The following is a 16,751-nucleotide window of genomic DNA, read 5'->3' on the forward strand; positions in this document are numbered from 1 at the left end:
AATGACAGTGGCTTCTGTTCCTCCAGCACAGGGTTAACTCACACGGCCACAGGGCAGGGTGGGAGACAGAGAAAGGGGAAGAAAAGTCCCAAGCTACCATATGAAGCAAAGAAGTTCAAATCCCAGCTGTGAAAGGAGAGCTGTTGGAGAAGAATAGACTTCAAGGAACAGAAGTACTCCATAAGGAGCTCAGGGTGCTGCCCTACCTTTTTGGGATTAGGGGTGATGCACCGAATGAAGAAGGCATGGCTCCTGGAAAACAGAAGGAAGAACCTTTGATCACCCTCCTCTCTGTGCTGACCCTGGAGGACTTCACACATTTCTGGGTGCAACAGCATCTCTCACCTTCTCAGCTTGGCTGTGAGGTCCTGCAAAGACTGCTGGAATTTGGACACCAGTGTGGAGGCCTGAGGCTTGAGCCCTTTGCCCCTCGGCCCCAGCTTCCTTTGCTGACTATAGGCAGCTTTAGCCTTCTGGAAAATGTGAGACACCACCTGCAAAAACAAAGAAATGAACAAAATTCCCTGAACTACAAGGCAAGAATGATCTCTTCTACCTGAAACTACCCTCAGGCAGTCTGTGCATTTTATATAAAATGCATCAAATATGTGCAAAGACAACTTGCTCAATTCCCAAGTGTCCTTCAGTAAAACAGAACTCTTCATGCTTTCTCCAGGTTCTCCTGACATCTGATCAGGACCTTTCTGCTTCTCATGTGAAAGCAATGAGTGGCTCATTAGGTGTCTGCAACAGAGATCTTCCTCCTGAACCACTGCAGTACCTTGAGGCGGCTCTGAGAGAAGATGTCCAGCACCTCTGGACGCAGCTGGTCACGGTTTTTATTAAGAAACTTGTGAACCTGCAGAGACAAAGTCTGGTTTAATGCACCAGTCAGACCAGACAGACAGGCAAACACCCCTCTTACACACACCTTGACTGGGGGAACAAGAGGAAAGCCCTGGAGAATGAAGCTGGCTCTTCCTGCTGCCACCAAGAGTGGAGGGGACAATGACTTCTGCTTTTAGGAGGGATTGTTCCTCTTCCCTTCGCATTGCCCAGCAGGCTTTGAGAGCCCAGAAGGCTCTCACTTTTTTTCAGCAGCAATAGCTTTCCTGGACTTCCAGGGCTCTGGGACACCCAGTGCAGGCTATTGTGTCACTGAGGTCAATAACTATTTTGCTTCTGCCCAGAGGCAACTAAATTGCTTCTCCTGATAAGAATCTCTTAATCTGTGATAAACTGATGCTCTAGAGGGATGTGGAGTTACTAAGGGAGGGTTTTGGTCACAGGACTGGGAGCTGGGCACCCACAGCTTATCTCCAAGCTGAGCTATTGCTCCAGCTGCTCTGAGCCCCTGCCAGCTCACCTGGTAGGTGACAGGGCCTGCATAGTGCTTCACAGTGAACACTGGCAAGGGCAGCTTGGGCTTGGTGTACCAGGGGCTGTTTCCATGATGGTAGTGACACTTTTGGAGGAAAGTGTGGTCTGTGGCCTGTAAAGGAGATGACAAATATTCCCTGCTGCTGCAACGTATTCAACAGACTGAAAAGCTGCTGTTAAACCAAAGGAAAAAACATCTAATACTGGTGCAGACACAGTAGCTGTTCAGTCTGGATAACAACTTCACCATAATCACCCTGTGAAAGGGATTACACGAGAGGCCAAGAGCTTCTCACCTGAGTCAGTGATGTCTGGTCATCCAGGATGCACAAGATGCCGTGGGGTTTTGCAGTGAGGAAATCGAGGCACGACTCGCTGTACATCTTGGAAATAGGAACCCAAGCTAACTGCTCTTGGCTGTATTCCTCCTGCATGTTAAAGACCAAATCCAGCCATGCAGACAAGAGCAAATGGAGGGAGTTAACAAGAGGGATTTGGTTCATTTATCAGGAAGTTGGTGTTCCACTGCTGTTAGGAACTTGCCTAGAATTATCTGGTTCTGTCTTATGAAACTTCTTCTAAAGCCACTAATGATTGTCCTAATTTAAGAGAGGAAGGCTGCTAAGCAGAGTGGTAAAGTGAACTGTAAAAGGCAACAAATATGACAAATACACTTTCATCCCCAGTACATAAATGGTACATAAAATGCTACAAAGAAGCCAAACAGGCTTTAAAAGTACTGGCTGAGGTCTGGGATCCTTCATCCTGACCAACTCACTTATAAAACCTGCAAAAGGGAGCAATGCACTAACAAACTCTCATTCTCTTAATTTTACCTTAATTTACCACAGAACTAGTAAAAATATTGAATAGGCTCTTTGGACTGGAATTCCATGGATACTGCTTAAGAAGACCGGGTCCATTCAGCTTCCTATTCACTGCTGAAGGATCCTCTTCATCTGAGAACACCTCATCTCATTCCACATGTGCTGCCTTAACATGTTGTGGGGGTTCCACTGAGTTCCATTTACCTCTTCCTGGGCAATGACAGTCTGACTGAAAAACTGCTGGAGGTGCTCGTTGGCAAAGTTGATGCAGAGCTGCTCCAAGCTGTTCAACCCGAGATCCTGCAAAGACAGAAAAGGATAATCCTTTCCAACACCCAGCCCAGCCACAGACCTGTGGCTTCCTGTAAATGCTGCACAGCCTCAGCTGGTGCTGAGCTGAGCTGCTGGTTCAGGCAGCTGGTTCTGATCAGTGTGAATGAACCACAGAAGTTCAAATCATCTTCTGTCTCGTCTGCAAGCTCTCAGCCTGGTTTATTGACTAGGCTGAACAGCAAGAGGCAAGCCAAGCTGTGAAGGAGCATGAAGAAGAAGAGATCTCTTGGCTGCACAGCCCCACCTACATATTCCATTGTTTTCATTCCCTTGTTTCTTGAGACACAGATTTTAACAGGAGTCCTAAGTAAAAAACTCAGAGGCATTGATGAGCACTCGCAGCCCAGACCACAGCAAAAGAACAGGCAAAGTAACCTCAAAACCATGCATGTCCACAATTCCCACGGCACAGTCTGATTCCCAGGGAGCCAACCACTCGTTGATCCTCAGCAGCAGCCACTCAAAAAGCAGGTAGTACAGAGTCTTGGCAATGGAGTCCCTGAGGGGGAGAGGGCAGTAAAACCAATTACTGCAAAGACTCTTGGGAGCATCTCACCAACCCAGGCAACAGCAGAAGTCACCTGGCATCGATGGCTCCTTCTACAGACAGAGGGGTGAAGATCCGGTCGTAAGATGTCACCTGGATACATAAAGAGCCAGAATTTACTGTTATTAACTGACAAATACACCTTTTTTTTTCTTTTCTTTTCTTTTTTTTTTTTTTTTTAAATCCACAAGGAAAACAACCCAACTAACAAATTGATTGTTTGGGGTTTTTTCCTATTTGGCCTGAGAATTTACCCAGGTATCAAAGCAAACCAAGAATTTTGCTGCCACATTTCTGGGGGCAACTCAGCTGGCCAGACTGATAAGCCTGAAGCCACCTCATGTCAGCAAAGAGACTTCCTGGATGTGAGTTCTGGCATCTTTACAGATCTGCCTTGAGGGATTCAGCTCATTCTAACCATTTTACTTGTCCTGTTCCCTCCCAGATTTTGGGCCTTCTCATGGTGGCCCTTCTGTTGACAGAGCATTGGACATCCTGTGCTTCAGGATGAACAAGAAATCACCAAGAAGGTACTCACAGTGACACGGTGAGTGACAGCACTTTGCAGGAAATCTGCTGAGACACACAACAAATTGGCCACAATCTGGATCTCAGTGTCACTGGCAATGGCAGCGTGTTCATAAGATTCTTTCTAAACAAAAGAGAACAACAGACTCATCTGTGGATGGGATACGAGTCCCACTGTATCAATATTCTCAACAGCACCTCAGCTGCACAGAGCTGGTCACAACAAAAAACAACCCTGGTAAGACACCAGGTTTATTTTGGCTCCTCAAAGAGCCACTCAAGCTCTAATGACCTTTGCTTGCCTCCCATTTCTGACCCTGCCTAGGTCAGTTCAGAGCCCAACATAAAAAGAACAGAATAGTCTTCAAAAGATGTCATCTTCAGTCAGGAATAATGTCCCTGGTCCCATCACGTGGGATAACAGCAACGTTCAGCACACATAACCCGTTCCCAAGCTGCCAAGGGTGAGGTACCTCGCAGGAGGTAAAGCAGATGTTCCCCAGCTGCAGAATGGCAGCCAGGACAGCCCAGGTGGAGTTCAGCTGGTCCTCAGAGAGGCAGATCCCCTCCAGAGCTTGCACCAAGACCAGAAAGTCCTGACTGTCCTCCTTCCCCAGGATGTCACATGCTCTGCCCTGAGAGGAAAGGGACAGATAATCCTGATCAGCCCCTTTTGCCCCAGGCTGGAGCTGAGCCACCAGCAGCAAACTTCACAGTAGTTCAGTGTCTTAAGAACTAGAGGAATCTGAAATAAAAAGACCAAAGGCGCCACTAGTGGGAGCTCAGCGTTTGTGATGGACCAGTCTCTCTCCTCTCTGGAGTTCTTGAGAGTGAGATCTCTCTTGCCCTCACATGCCAAGTTTCTGTTATGGTTCCAGTACAAGCACCCCAGCTCTCCCTTGCCCACTGCTGGGGTGCAGCTTGAGAGAAGAAGGGATGCCAGAATCGACTCCAAATAAGTCATGGCAGAATCACCACCCCAGATTGTACCAGGACCTAATGTGTCAAGGCAAATGGGGATCTGTGCACCCAGAGAGCCACCCTGTGTTACAGCCTGTCTCATCTCTGCCTCAGAGCTTCACTACAACACCGCCTTATCATGTTTCTGCTTCTTGAGCTTATCTCTACAGGACACTCCTAACAACAGCCCTAAAGTTCACAGAAATCCTGGGTCGGGCTGGGGGGGGACTGTGGAACCTGTTTGTGTACAAGGGCATTCTTTGATCAAAGTTTCAAGCTACTCTCAGATTCCAATGAGACAAGGATGAGGTCCAGGCAGCCCCTGGGCCAACACCAAGATCCAAGAGAGATTTTGTCTGTCTCTGCCAACTTCTTTGTGCATAATCTGATCTTTTTTCCTTTCTTTCTCTGCAGCCGACCGAGACATTCCTGTTAACTATCACCTTGAAGCGTTTGGTTTACAATGCTTTGCCAGCCAGGAACGTCACCCATCAAGGGATGGGCCCCTAATTGCCCTCCATCCTTGAGTCATTATTGGTACTTGTCCATTCCTTGCCTGAAGGCAAGATGACAGCAATCACCATCGAGGATTCCTCACACAACCACAGCTGCTGCGAAGAGCTGCTGCTCCCACCTGGGAAAGCTGACTCACACGGCTGAAAGAGGAAAGATCTCTTGCTACTTCTGTGAACTCTTTGGGTGTGGAAAACAAAACAAAAAAACCCCAACAAACAAGCAAACAAAACAAACAACCTCCCAAAACACAATCAGACAAAAACAAAACTTGTTTCAAAGATTACGACTTGACGTAAGCAAACAATTTTCCAACTTAAATAACTGTACATTTCAGAGTTTCAAAATTTGCACCCGTTGACTCAGGCAATGAAGCAAGTTTTTTGCAGTAGGTAGAAAGAAATATCCCCCATTCTTTGCAGTCCCACAATAAAGTGCAAATGCAAGGAAAGGAAACGAGGAAAGGATTTTTTTCACCACACGATGGAGCCACGGGTTTACACAACGACTCCTTTTTAAAATGTTTTGCTTAGGAGCAGAAGGGGCCTGAAAGGTGAGAAAAGAATCACGGAAGAGAAAAGGTATTGCTTCTTCGGTCAGGTGTGGGAAGGAACAGAGCAGACTTTAGCATGTCCTTTGAAGGACACATTAGCAGGGAAGCAAAGTTAGTGTCTCACTACCCAAACAGAAGTGATGTCTTGGCCATTTCACTGCATCAGCTGCTGCAGAGCATCCTCAGCTCACTCACCTGATTCAGGTAAAAGTAAGACTCTGCCTCTTGCAAGTACATCTCCTCCTTCTGCTCCATGGGCAGCCCAGCCAGCAGCTCATAAAACACGTGGTAGTTCCTCTCACCATGGGCCTGACAGGAGACACATTCACAGAGCTGACTCATGTCCAGTTCCAAACCCCTACAGAATACACTCAAAGAGCAGGACACAGACTCTGAAGTCAGCAAGACAAGGCCAGAACCATTTAATTTGGAAAGTTTCCAGGTTTTCTGGTTGACACCTTAGGAACATTCTATCTAAGAGCAGTCCTTTTCACACAGCTACAATATTTGACCTTTCCCACACTCCAGAGATAAAGAAAAATGAGTTGAGAAAAGATTTAACTCTCAGTAATCCGCAATAAATGGCTTCATTCAAGCTGTTTGAGACAGGGAGACCTTCTATTTTATCCAAATAAAATAAGTGATCACCCTGTGCTACACAGAGGGGACGTATTTCTTGTTCTCTTGAAATGGGAGGCAATTCTCATACTTATTCCTATCCCTGTTACTCAACAGTAAGTTTAAGATTAAATATCAGTAAGGGAGAGAGGGAGTCACTGGTCCTCACCTGAAATACCACTCGAGACTTCTCCAGCAGGTACTGGGAGATGGATGTTCCCACCACGAAGCCACTGAGCATAAGAAAACAACAGCTCCTGTCAGAGGCTAGGAACAGGTTTTCTGCAGATCACTGTCTCTGTAGATAAGAATGATCTAAGGGGTGTAGTCTACATGAATTTCCAAAATATTTTGACAAAGGTGTGGGACTTTCAGGGAAACCAAGCAACCACAGCATAAGAGGGAAGGTCCTGACATGGGAGTAAAGGGGAATCTTGTTAACAGTGTGAGGTAACCATTAGAATTCCACAAAGTGTCTGTGCCTGACCAGTAACTGAGGGTTTGATAAATGACCTAAAAGAGCAGCTGAACAACAATGTGACAAAGCTTCCTGTTTGTATGAAATGATTCAAGGCAGTGAAGATAAAAGCCAACTGTCAATAAATGCAGACAGACCTTAGAGTACAGAGTGGGCAAGAAAATGGCACATGAAATCCACTGTAGACAAATGTAAAGTGATGGATGCAGGCCCAGCTTCACACATAAACATACAGCCTCCAAATTAACCACTGCTCCTTAGGACTGAGACCTGAGGGTTATGGCAGACAGTTACATGAGAGAATCAGCTCAGTGCTTGGCAACAGCCAGAAAACAACCCAGGCAAACAAACCAAACACAGAGGTTAGAAAGGAGGCAGGTTCTAAACAGAAAGGTGTTTTTCACAGAACTGGTTAGACCTGTGGAACACTTGTCAAAGGCTCTTGCAGATGCATGAAGTTTGTATGAGTCCAAGAAACTGGAAAACCTCAAGAGACTTGGGAAAACTCCTGGGCTGCTGCAAATGGTCAAGAGCTCACAGAGTGTTAGAGAAAAGTGTTGTAGGTATTTGGCCTGTTCTTGTCTCAGTCAGAGCTTGTGGCCCATGTTGGGGACACCACACTGTATTAGGTGGCTTCTTGGTATAACCAGTTCAGCCATCCTTATGTTCTTAATTTAACACTCATCTTGAGAAGCAAGATCCATTCTTTTGTGGAGGAAACCTAAGGGCAAAATAGGGGTGTAAACTCACCCTCTTCCTACCCTGATGATAACAGGACTGAAGGGGAGGGAGGGTTATTTCCTGAGCCCCAAGCACTGCTCAGCCTTTCCTCACCCAGGCACCCTTCAGCAGTGCAAGGAAACACCCACAGGGTTTCTTCAACTCACTGTCGCAGGTGGACGTTCAGAAGCTTTCCAAAACGGCTTGAGTTGTCGTTGAGGATGGTTCTGGCATTTCCAAAACTCTCCAGGATGGGTAGGACATTGCAGGGCTTGAAGAAAAGAGGGAGATGACACTTCAGTAGCAACCACGGGTTTTTAAACCTAACGTGGCTTAAGCAACTATTAGTTTATAAATCTAAGAAAAATGGGACTTCAGTGATATAATTCTTGTCTGAATAAAAAAATCTCATTTTAAATGTATCTTGGTATCATTATCTCTAGCCAGCAGCAAGTTGCTGTGTGAGCTCTTCATGATCTTTCACTTTCCTTCTGCTCTGTGTTTGTTCAGATTCACCTCCCAGACTCTGATATAAGCTCTCTAGGGCAGGTATCATCTCTCTGTTCAAAAAGATAGATACACCACTCTAGACAGCACCAGACCTCAAGGATATTAATATACAGAACTACAAATACACCAGCTCTCCTCATGTCTTTATGGGAGCTTCACCTTGGACCACAAGCCATCCAAAGTCCAGCTCAGCTGAACAGGAAAAAAGAAATAACATCAGCCTGGCCTCTCTCTCCTATCTTTGGTTTCTTTTCCTTGCCCAACCACCACAGCATCCAGCCAACCTCTGTTATCTCTTACCTGTCTGATCCTGTGGCTGTCTGATCCCTGGTACAGCAGGGTCAGGTATTGCACAATTGCTTTGGCAGCTTCTGTTTTACCTGATCCACTGTGTCCACTGGAGAAACAAGAGGTAAGGAAGCTGGTATCAAAATAGAGTTACCTAATCTGGACACACCAGAGCCCTGTTACAGCAAATCAGTGGGGTTGTACTGATTTACAACTGAAGATCTATCACCTAGTGCTTGAAACACTGAGACAACTTAACAAAATGGTCCCAGATAAGATTCCACTGTGGAATGCCAAATGCCTTCTCTTCCACTCCTCTGAACTGATGTGAAAGTAAATATAAACCATTTCTGCACAGAGTGAAACAAAAATCCACCTTATTCAGGTTCTCTGAGAGCCCTCACACAAGAGCCAGAATGATCAACTTAAAAAGATGAAAGTTTTACATAAAGAAATTAGCAGGCCTTCAGGAAAGTACCTCATTTCCTACCTGATGATGACACACTGCTCCTGCCCTGACGACTGGGACAGCGTGTAGGCCATTTCTGCTATGGCAAAGACGTGTCTGCATGGACAGAAAGAAAACCCCTCATCAACTGACCTCGCATTTCTACCTCACACACCCAGCACCAAAAGGTTACTCATCAGGGATCTGCATTAGACACAGGTCCAAGCAACTACAACTTTGCCAAATGGGTTGTTCACTTCCTGTGACATTCATCCTGCTCTACCACACAACTGGAGGAACATAAAATACGCTCTGGAGCACAAATGGGACAGGGTTTAGGGAGTTATTCAAGAAAGAGGAACATACGGGGCATTTTCTGAGAGAGTGCCCTGATGGTACCGGGTAGCCACATCTTCAGAGTAGATACTCAGGTCTTTGAAAGGATTCACAGAAACCAAAATTTGCCCAATGTAAGTCTAGGACAAAAATAAGAAAGGGGAAAAAAGTCTGGTGGTTTCTTAGAATTTTCTGAATGAGGAATGCAACTGAACACATATATTAGTACAAAGATTTAAATGCCCTTTAAAAGAATACTGTCTGTTCTGACTATACTGTCATCTTATCCAGGGCGTGGTTTTTCAGTGTCATTTTCAAAGCTCTGTCATTAATAATTTGGGATAAGTGAGCACTCACTGGTCTGTGGTCATCTTCTCTGGCCACTGTCTATTCTCCCAGCTCCATATGAAATTACAGGCACAGGTTTGAACACCTGAGCCAGTAAAAAAAGAGAACAATTAGCCATCCAGAGCTAGATCTGGATGGCAACACTGTGAAATGTTTGCATAAACTCGGAGGTTTCTTCTCAAGATCCACAATTTTTTACTCAGAACTGCTTTGCTAAGATAGGAGAGTCCCACCAGGAGCAGCTGAGGCTGAAATGGAACCCAGGTATACTCACAGGATGCCAGTGAATAGCAAAATTACAGAGAAGCTCTGAAACTTTCTGATTTTACCCCCAATATTTCATGTTATCTGCCTTCTGAGCAAAAGCTGTGTGAGTATCCTTTTTAATCACTTTAATGAACGAGCTCTTGAGCTACTTGGTGCACTATTAAAGCTTGATGGAATAATATCAATAATTTTCTCTTACAAGTCATTGTTCAGAATGAATAAGTGCTGAAGAAAACCAAACCAAACCAAACACCACCACCCACAGTTTATCTCATACATAAATGAGATTGCGGTGGAATCTCTTCTTCAGGCACAGCAGGACTGAGCTCTCAGAGACTTCCCTACAAATAGAAGAAAGGACTGGTCAGATATAAGCTTCACTTGCATGTGTTAATAGTAGCCTTACTCAGCTATGATATGCATCAAATTAATTCTGTTTCCTCCCATGGTAGCCCAAGATCTGTAACGTGCTTTCTGTCGTTGAGCCAACTTTGAAGGATAACAATCAAGCCCCCGTGACCTGAACTAGTGCAGAATGCTACTGAGGGCACATACTCCAGCCTGGTTAGATCTTCAATCTCCTCAACTTCTGCACAGGGGTCTTCACACCTGTACACCTGAAATGCAGATACATCACTGACAATCAGCACAAGTTCACTTTCATTCCAGTACCGGAGACAGCACCTGTACCTGTTTCTGCAGGAACTCCATCTCTAGCACATCGTCACTGGCATCTTCTGCCTCCCACTGCTCCTTGCAGACCTTCCTCACACGGCTGCTGGCCAGCTGTGGGTCCCTGTAGATGGCCCACTTGCTCAGGTTCTCGATGGTCAGGCGGGGCAGCAGCAGCTCCGAGTTCAGCCACGCTGCAGGGTCACAGCCCTGGCCCTGCTGCTGAGCCCAGTGAGCACCAGGAGTGACTACAGACCCTGCAGTCTGGAGGACACCCGAGCCTCCTTTGACATCCACCTCACTGGAATAATCTGATGTCCATATTGGATCCTCTTCATGCAGAAGGAAGCCCTGTCTGCTGTTTCTCTGGCTTTGACCCACCAAAGACCTGGGAAGGTCATATTTGAATCTGCCACCCTGTTCCACAGGTGTGACAGATTTTCTGTCTGATAGAGATCTCAGTTTTTCTAGGGAACAACCCTTCCCAGAGCCCCTGGATAAGGAGTTTTTAGCCTTAACCAAGCTGTGGACTCTGGGGAATACTATAGCAAACTTGGCATCAGTAGCACTGCTCTTCTCCTCATCCAAGCATGGAGAGGAACTGCTTCCATGAAGAGGGGAATCACTAGAAGGCAAATCAACGTGTCCCACTTCCTCTGCCATTTTAGGACTGCTTTTGCCCTCCAATAATGGAGGAGAAGATTCCTTGTCCCTCGGCTCAGCCCTCCCCAGCTGTCCAGCTGCACCAGGGAAGGCTTTGCCCGACCGACCAACCCACCCAGCAGTGCTTAGAAGCCGGATTGCCATTCTGCTTCTGAATCCAAAAGGTTTGCTGCTCCTCTTCCTCTTCCCAAACTTCTTCAAGAGCCATCTCGAAATACCAATTGCACGTGCCACGCTCAGCAGACGAGCTTTCAGCCTTGATTTCTTGGCAGGTTTTTGCCCAAGCCAGCTGGTGACTTTTCTAAAAGTAGAATGAGTGTGCAAGTGCTTGGATCCTTTCCAATCATGCTCATGTTCTGTTTCAGAAGGTGCCTCTGCAAGCACTTCTTCTGCTTTCTCTTCTTTTGCCTCTGAAGCCTGGCCCGAACTCAGTTTAACTTTTCCAGTAACTTTTCCAACTTTCTTCTTCTTTCCAAGGAGCTGCTTATTAGATGATTTTTTAACAATCATGGAGCAGCTTGAAGTATTTAATCTTTTCTCTCCAAAACTTTGAGTTATGTCAGGTTCTTTTTGTTTACTGAGGGTTTCTAGAGTCATGGGTTTTGAACAGATGCTTTCAACATTTTTCAGGTCTGAGTTGGTTCCCAAAGCCATCTGGACAGGATTCGGTTTACAGCTTGGTAACAGTTTGGTCTCAGCATTTTTATGTTTCTTTTTCAGACTGAGAGGGATTTGGGATTGAGAACTTTTCTTTGTGAGCATCATCACTGCTAGTTCCTGCTTGCTGCAGTCTGATGAACTGTCCCTCTGTCCATGTGCTACCTCTTCACCTTGTTGTGCAATCTCACACCTCCCAGACTTCTCCTTCAAAGTCCTTTGCTGTTTGGAGAGCAAAGGGTTGTCTTCCAGCACACTGCCTTCATTGTTCACCATCTCCTGTTCAGATCCTTGATGTGCTTTGCTAAGGCCAACATGGAGTTTTGCTTTCACAGCACTTGGCAGGGGTTTTGTTGCATTTTCCTTCCCTTCATCAGTGGTCTCTTCAGTTCTGTTCTCCCCAACACTGTCAGAATTTATATGTCCCTCCTTAGATATATCTTGAACTCTGTCATTTTCTAGTATATTTTCCTTGTCTACTTCATTATTTTCTCTGTTCTTAAGACTCTTAACTTGGAATTCTGAAATGTTTACCTCATCATCTGCCCCACTGTCCTCAGCTAGAACACATTTTGGTTGTGTCAGCATGTCATCTTGCTTCTTCATCTTCTCCTCTGCTTCCAATCCTGCACATTCAGTGCCTTCATCCTCAGATTCAATTTTTCCATCTGTGGTTTCCTGCTCCCTTTCAGGTTCAATAGATGCTTCATTGCTTTCATCAACCACCTCCTTGTAGCCTTTGCCTTCAGTCACAGGAGGACCTTCGAGCATGGCTTCTTTCTCACTGTTGCCATCTTCCTCTTCTGAACTGCTCCTCTCTTCTGAACTACCCTTCTCTTCTGAAGAGCTGCTCTTCTCTTCTGAACTGTTCCTCTGTTCTGAAGAACTGCCCTTCTCTTCTGAAGAGCTGCTCTTCTCCTCACTGCTGGAAGTGCTGCCCACTACAGTCTCTTTTGTACCCATTTCTCGGGTCCCATGGCCTTCACTGCTGGAGTCAGAGCAGGAGTTTCCTGAGGTTTCCAGGAAATTTTCTTCTTCGCTTTCAGTGATGACAATCCTGGCACATTTTTCAACTTTCTTTTTCCCAGTCCTCTCACCTTTTCCCTGAGCTGTACTGCCTCGGGATTGAGGACTTGACTTCTGCCCAGAAGCCTCCTTAAAGCCCTGTTTCCCTCTGTGCTTTCCCCTGAGGTTCTGTGCCTTTTCTGGTGGGTTCTGTTTCCAAAAAGAGCCTTCAGCACTTTGCTCTGCAATTGCCTTTATAGACTCCAAGTCAGTGACTTTTCCCCTGACACCAACACGCTTTCCACACTTCTTTTTAGAACTGTGTTTCTTGCTGTTTGTGGTGGATTTACCCTCCTTGTCACTGCTGTCCTCACTTTCCTGCCCTGATGTCCTTTCCTGTTGCTTGCAGGCCTTTTGTTTGTTCCCCTCCAACCTGGACATGACCCGTTCTCTATGTTTTCTTCCCAAGCCAGATTCACTTTTATCATTTCTCTTGTAGGCTCTTTTTCCCTGGAATAATTTTTTGTGGCCATTTTCTTTGCTTCCCTGAAGCCTCCCCAGACTCTGGATTTTTAAGGGCTCTTCTTCAAGGGTGTCACCTTGTCCAGGCAGTGACTCTTTGTCCTTCAGTTGCCCTCTGCTCTTCCCTTCCCTCTGCCTCCCACAGTGGATCTTTGAGTCTCCTGGGGAGCTCATGTTTTTCTCACAATTCAACACTTTCTCTTTTCCAGCCCTTTTCTGCCGAGTCTTGGATGGGGAAGGAGGCATTTCTCCAGCGTTCAGGAGTATGTGAGGGCTTGTCTCAATTCACCTATGAAAGGAAACATTGTGCATTTTGCTGTGAAATCAGCTACAAAGGGAGGCCAGATCTTCCTAAGCACTAGTTTACCTTGTTTCTAAAGAGCCAAATGTCTGCAGAATCTCACCTGTGCCAAACTGACTGTCCTGTTCCAGGTTAAGCTCTGGTTTATTTTGTCATGAATCACCCTGATTTTCTTTTTTTTTTGTTAAGACTCTTGCCACAGGCAACTGTCCATGATTTTCTACAGTTGACAAAGATTTTGCCACACTGCAGTTTAAGAAATAATGATTATTTATTTCAGGTTTTGCTTCACTTTTGCTTTTATAGTATGCAGGCTACAAGCCCAAAAGAGTTCTGGACAAGGTTTGTTGAAACTTGCTTCCATCCACAGGCATCTCCCCACCCTAAAGGGGATGGGGAAAGAGCACACAGTCAAGATTGCTATTCAGCAAGCTTTAAGGCTTTAAAGCTTTGCAGGTGCTATAAAGTCTGACAAGGAGTGAGAATTTTTAGCATTTAGTACCTCAGGAAGGCAGCCTACTCTGCTGGAAGGAAATGCAACCGTTCTCCAGGACATCTAATGACCTGCTTGCATTCTGAAACTTGTCCAAGCATCCTTAAAAGTCATTAAAATAAAATTTTTTAAAAGGCCATTGAAAAATACATTCCAGTACTCTGAGAGCAAACCAGCAAGAAACAACTGTGTGAATCAGAGTTTGCCTCGCCTCAGCCACTCCAAGGAGGGCAGCAAAACCCCATTTCAGATTTACACAATCCAGGAAGGCTGATCCTCCAAAAAAAAAGCCCACTTGGTGTGTGTAAGGCACATGGTCTTATTGCAAATGTTGGGGTTTTTTTCTCTGTACTACCCATTCTGTACTCTTCTGCACGACAGAACAATCTGCAATGGGGAACACACAGCATCTCCCTTTTCCCCAGCTGCAGCTCTGACACTGAAGCAAAAAGCTGCTGCCCTGAAAGCAGTTACATACAGTTCAGGGTTCCTCAACAGTGTCTTTAGGGTTCCCTCTAAACTTACTTTTTTACTCTGGTCTAGAGTTAAAACATCTCAGACACATGTGTTGCACAGTGCAGAGCTCATCTCTTAAAACCAAATCCTCTTCCATCCCTCTCTTTAAACAGAACTCTCTAAATTACGTAGGTGTCTGGTCACCTTATTTCAGCCCTCCTCCTCCCCCCCACTTAATACCCCAATATTAGTGGCCTAGATCTCTAAATCCTGCAAAAAGACTTTTGTTGCTGAGATTAATGGCAGCTGAATTAGGCCCTAAATCCTCAGTACAGAATAGTTGTTAATATTCTGTTCTCCTGGGGGCTTAAAGTTGATACAGCTTCTCTACAGTGCCAAAAGCAGGAGAAAATAATAAAAGTCTGCTTTTATGTGCTGTTGCTAGATAGTCATGTGTCTGGAGAGCTAAAGCCTTCCACAAAACAAAAATGCTGCAATTCTTGGATGATGGGGAAGGTCAGGAACACAGCCCAAATTTGTAGGGAGCTTGGACACAGGACTTTGGTTTGACTCCCTGTGAAGACAGGACCCCAGACTGAATCTAGGTTAGAAAGTGAAAAACTAGAGTTCACAATTCTTCTGAGACAGGGTTTTAGAGCAGATTGGTTTGTAACACCACTATTATTACTGGGAATGGGAAGATGAATCACTGCTTATATAAACAATTCCTCTGACATCAGACCTGCTCTGATTAACTGCCCTGGACCATCTGGAGCAGGTGAAAGATCCTGCTCATCAGTTTTTCAGCACCCCTCACTAACACCAACTTCATCTAAATCACCACAGGATAAAGAACAATACAATTTCGTTCTCCCTTTTCAGCAGAAATAACTTACATCAGAGAAAAAGAGAACCCCAGTGCTGTTAAGAAACAGAGCATGAACCCACAGATAAAAAGAGCAAAAAGCTCATGCTGCTATTTTAAGATCAGTAGGGAATTGTCCCGTCTTCCCTAAACACAGTGGTTTCTCCCAGCTCACAGAGAGGAAAAGTACAATCATTAATCCTAAAGGGATTAATACTTGGAACTTAATTCTTAAGTTTCTATTTTCATTCACCTGTAGAAATTGCTCAAAGTCCTTCTTTTATCACTGCAAACAGTAATTTTTGCAACGTACCTACACTGTCCGCCCTGATTCTGTTGAATCCCCAGTATTATAGGTCACATCCATGTAATGGTAACATATTCCTTCTCCTGTGCCTTGTTTCCATGCAGCCCAGAGTCTGTTCCAGCCTCCTTGCAAGCCTTCCCAGCTGTGGAGTCTGACATGGATTCTGGCTGGGCTGCGTCCCAACAGCAGATGATTACAGGTATATGGAAGGAAAGTGGCATTAATTATTCAAGCTTTCTCGTGGTACCTTTGAACTTTTCAACCAGCAACATCACCAGCTGGTTGGCAGAGTTTGGGATAAAAGAAGAGGTGGGATTTCACCTAGGCAAGAGGCAGGCTCAGATGTGGTATGATGAGGTGCATCCCCAAAGACAGACTGACAAGGAGAGGTCAATTCCAACACCAAAACACATCTGCTATGATATGGGCAAGAGACTACCAGACAAGGCACAGTGAATACTACCTTGAAACAAGCTTAGGCCAGTAAAAGGGATTAAATCATAGGCCCCTTTCTTCTGCATCCCTGGAGTTTTATTCCAGGGAGCCAAGCACGGGTAGCTCAGCCCCTGCTCCCTTCTCCTTGCCAATACCAAGCCCTCTGCTGACAACAGGAAAGTAGTTTCCAGCTCGGCACTGAAAAGGCAGCAAAACTGGCACCATTTTTGCCCTCATTATGCCTGAATCTGAGTCCAAATCGAGGAGAATGACTAAATCTCCTTTCAGCTCGAATTTCCAAATAAAGCCCTTCTCCCCTTGCTTGCAGACAGGTCGGGGTTATTCACAGCAGGGGATGGTGTCCCTGCAGTGCTGCTGGCTAAGTCAGTGGTGGGTTTCCCCTGCCTAGGTTGCTCTCAAGAAACCAGGTAAGAGAGCAAACACAAATGCACAGCCTGGTCTGTACGTGCAGCCTCCCCCTGTGCTCACCAGGCTGCAAAGGGACAACACAGTCAGTGCAGATTTAACTACTCCGAGGGTGTCCCTGGTTCTTTAAGATTTCCCTCTCCTAAAAAGCCTTTCCAGAGACGGTGGAGATTAAACAAGATAAACTCAGGTGTGGCCAGCCAGCAGAACAAGTGACCCAAACATAAAATGTGATGAGTGCTATTAAGATAAGATTTCAGAGGTTCAGCAGCTTTAGTTTGGGTGGGACCTGTTT

General features: G+C 45.5%; 1 protein-coding gene across 1 annotated transcript in view; it reads right to left on the bottom strand.

Moving 5' to 3' along the window:
• The window catches only part of MYO15B (myosin XVB), a 39,796-nt gene extending 27,187 nt beyond the window's left edge, over window positions 1-12,609 (bottom strand). The window contains exons 1-20 of the mRNA XM_029960076.1: window positions 12,181-12,609; window positions 11,105-11,253; window positions 10,345-10,714; window positions 10,210-10,271; window positions 9,932-9,995; window positions 9,103-9,179; window positions 8,746-8,820; window positions 8,268-8,388; window positions 7,625-7,728; window positions 6,429-6,492; window positions 4,089-4,250; window positions 3,626-3,739; window positions 3,122-3,180; window positions 2,916-3,039; window positions 2,412-2,507; window positions 1,677-1,808; window positions 1,367-1,492; window positions 782-859; window positions 346-494; window positions 207-252 (exon numbers count right to left, since the gene is read on the bottom strand). Coding sequence (XP_029815936.1) covers window positions 207-252; window positions 346-494; window positions 782-859; window positions 1,367-1,492; window positions 1,677-1,808; window positions 2,412-2,507; window positions 2,916-3,039; window positions 3,122-3,180; window positions 3,626-3,739; window positions 4,089-4,250; window positions 6,429-6,492; window positions 7,625-7,728; window positions 8,268-8,388; window positions 8,746-8,820; window positions 9,103-9,179; window positions 9,932-9,995; window positions 10,210-10,271; window positions 10,345-10,714; window positions 11,105-11,253; window positions 12,181-12,609 — 2,601 coding nt within the window. The remainder of the gene's footprint in view (window positions 1-206; window positions 253-345; window positions 495-781; window positions 860-1,366; window positions 1,493-1,676; window positions 1,809-2,411; window positions 2,508-2,915; window positions 3,040-3,121; window positions 3,181-3,625; window positions 3,740-4,088; window positions 4,251-6,428; window positions 6,493-7,624; window positions 7,729-8,267; window positions 8,389-8,745; window positions 8,821-9,102; window positions 9,180-9,931; window positions 9,996-10,209; window positions 10,272-10,344; window positions 10,715-11,104; window positions 11,254-12,180) is intronic.
• Between the last annotated feature and the right edge of the window lie 4,142 nt (window positions 12,610-16,751).

This window comes from Manacus vitellinus, unplaced genomic scaffold, assembly GCF_001715985.3.
Source record: "Manacus vitellinus isolate BGI_N305 unplaced genomic scaffold, ASM171598v3 scaffold_24_pilon, whole genome shotgun sequence".
In the NCBI taxonomy this organism is placed as follows: domain Eukaryota; kingdom Metazoa; phylum Chordata; class Aves; order Passeriformes; family Pipridae; genus Manacus; species Manacus vitellinus.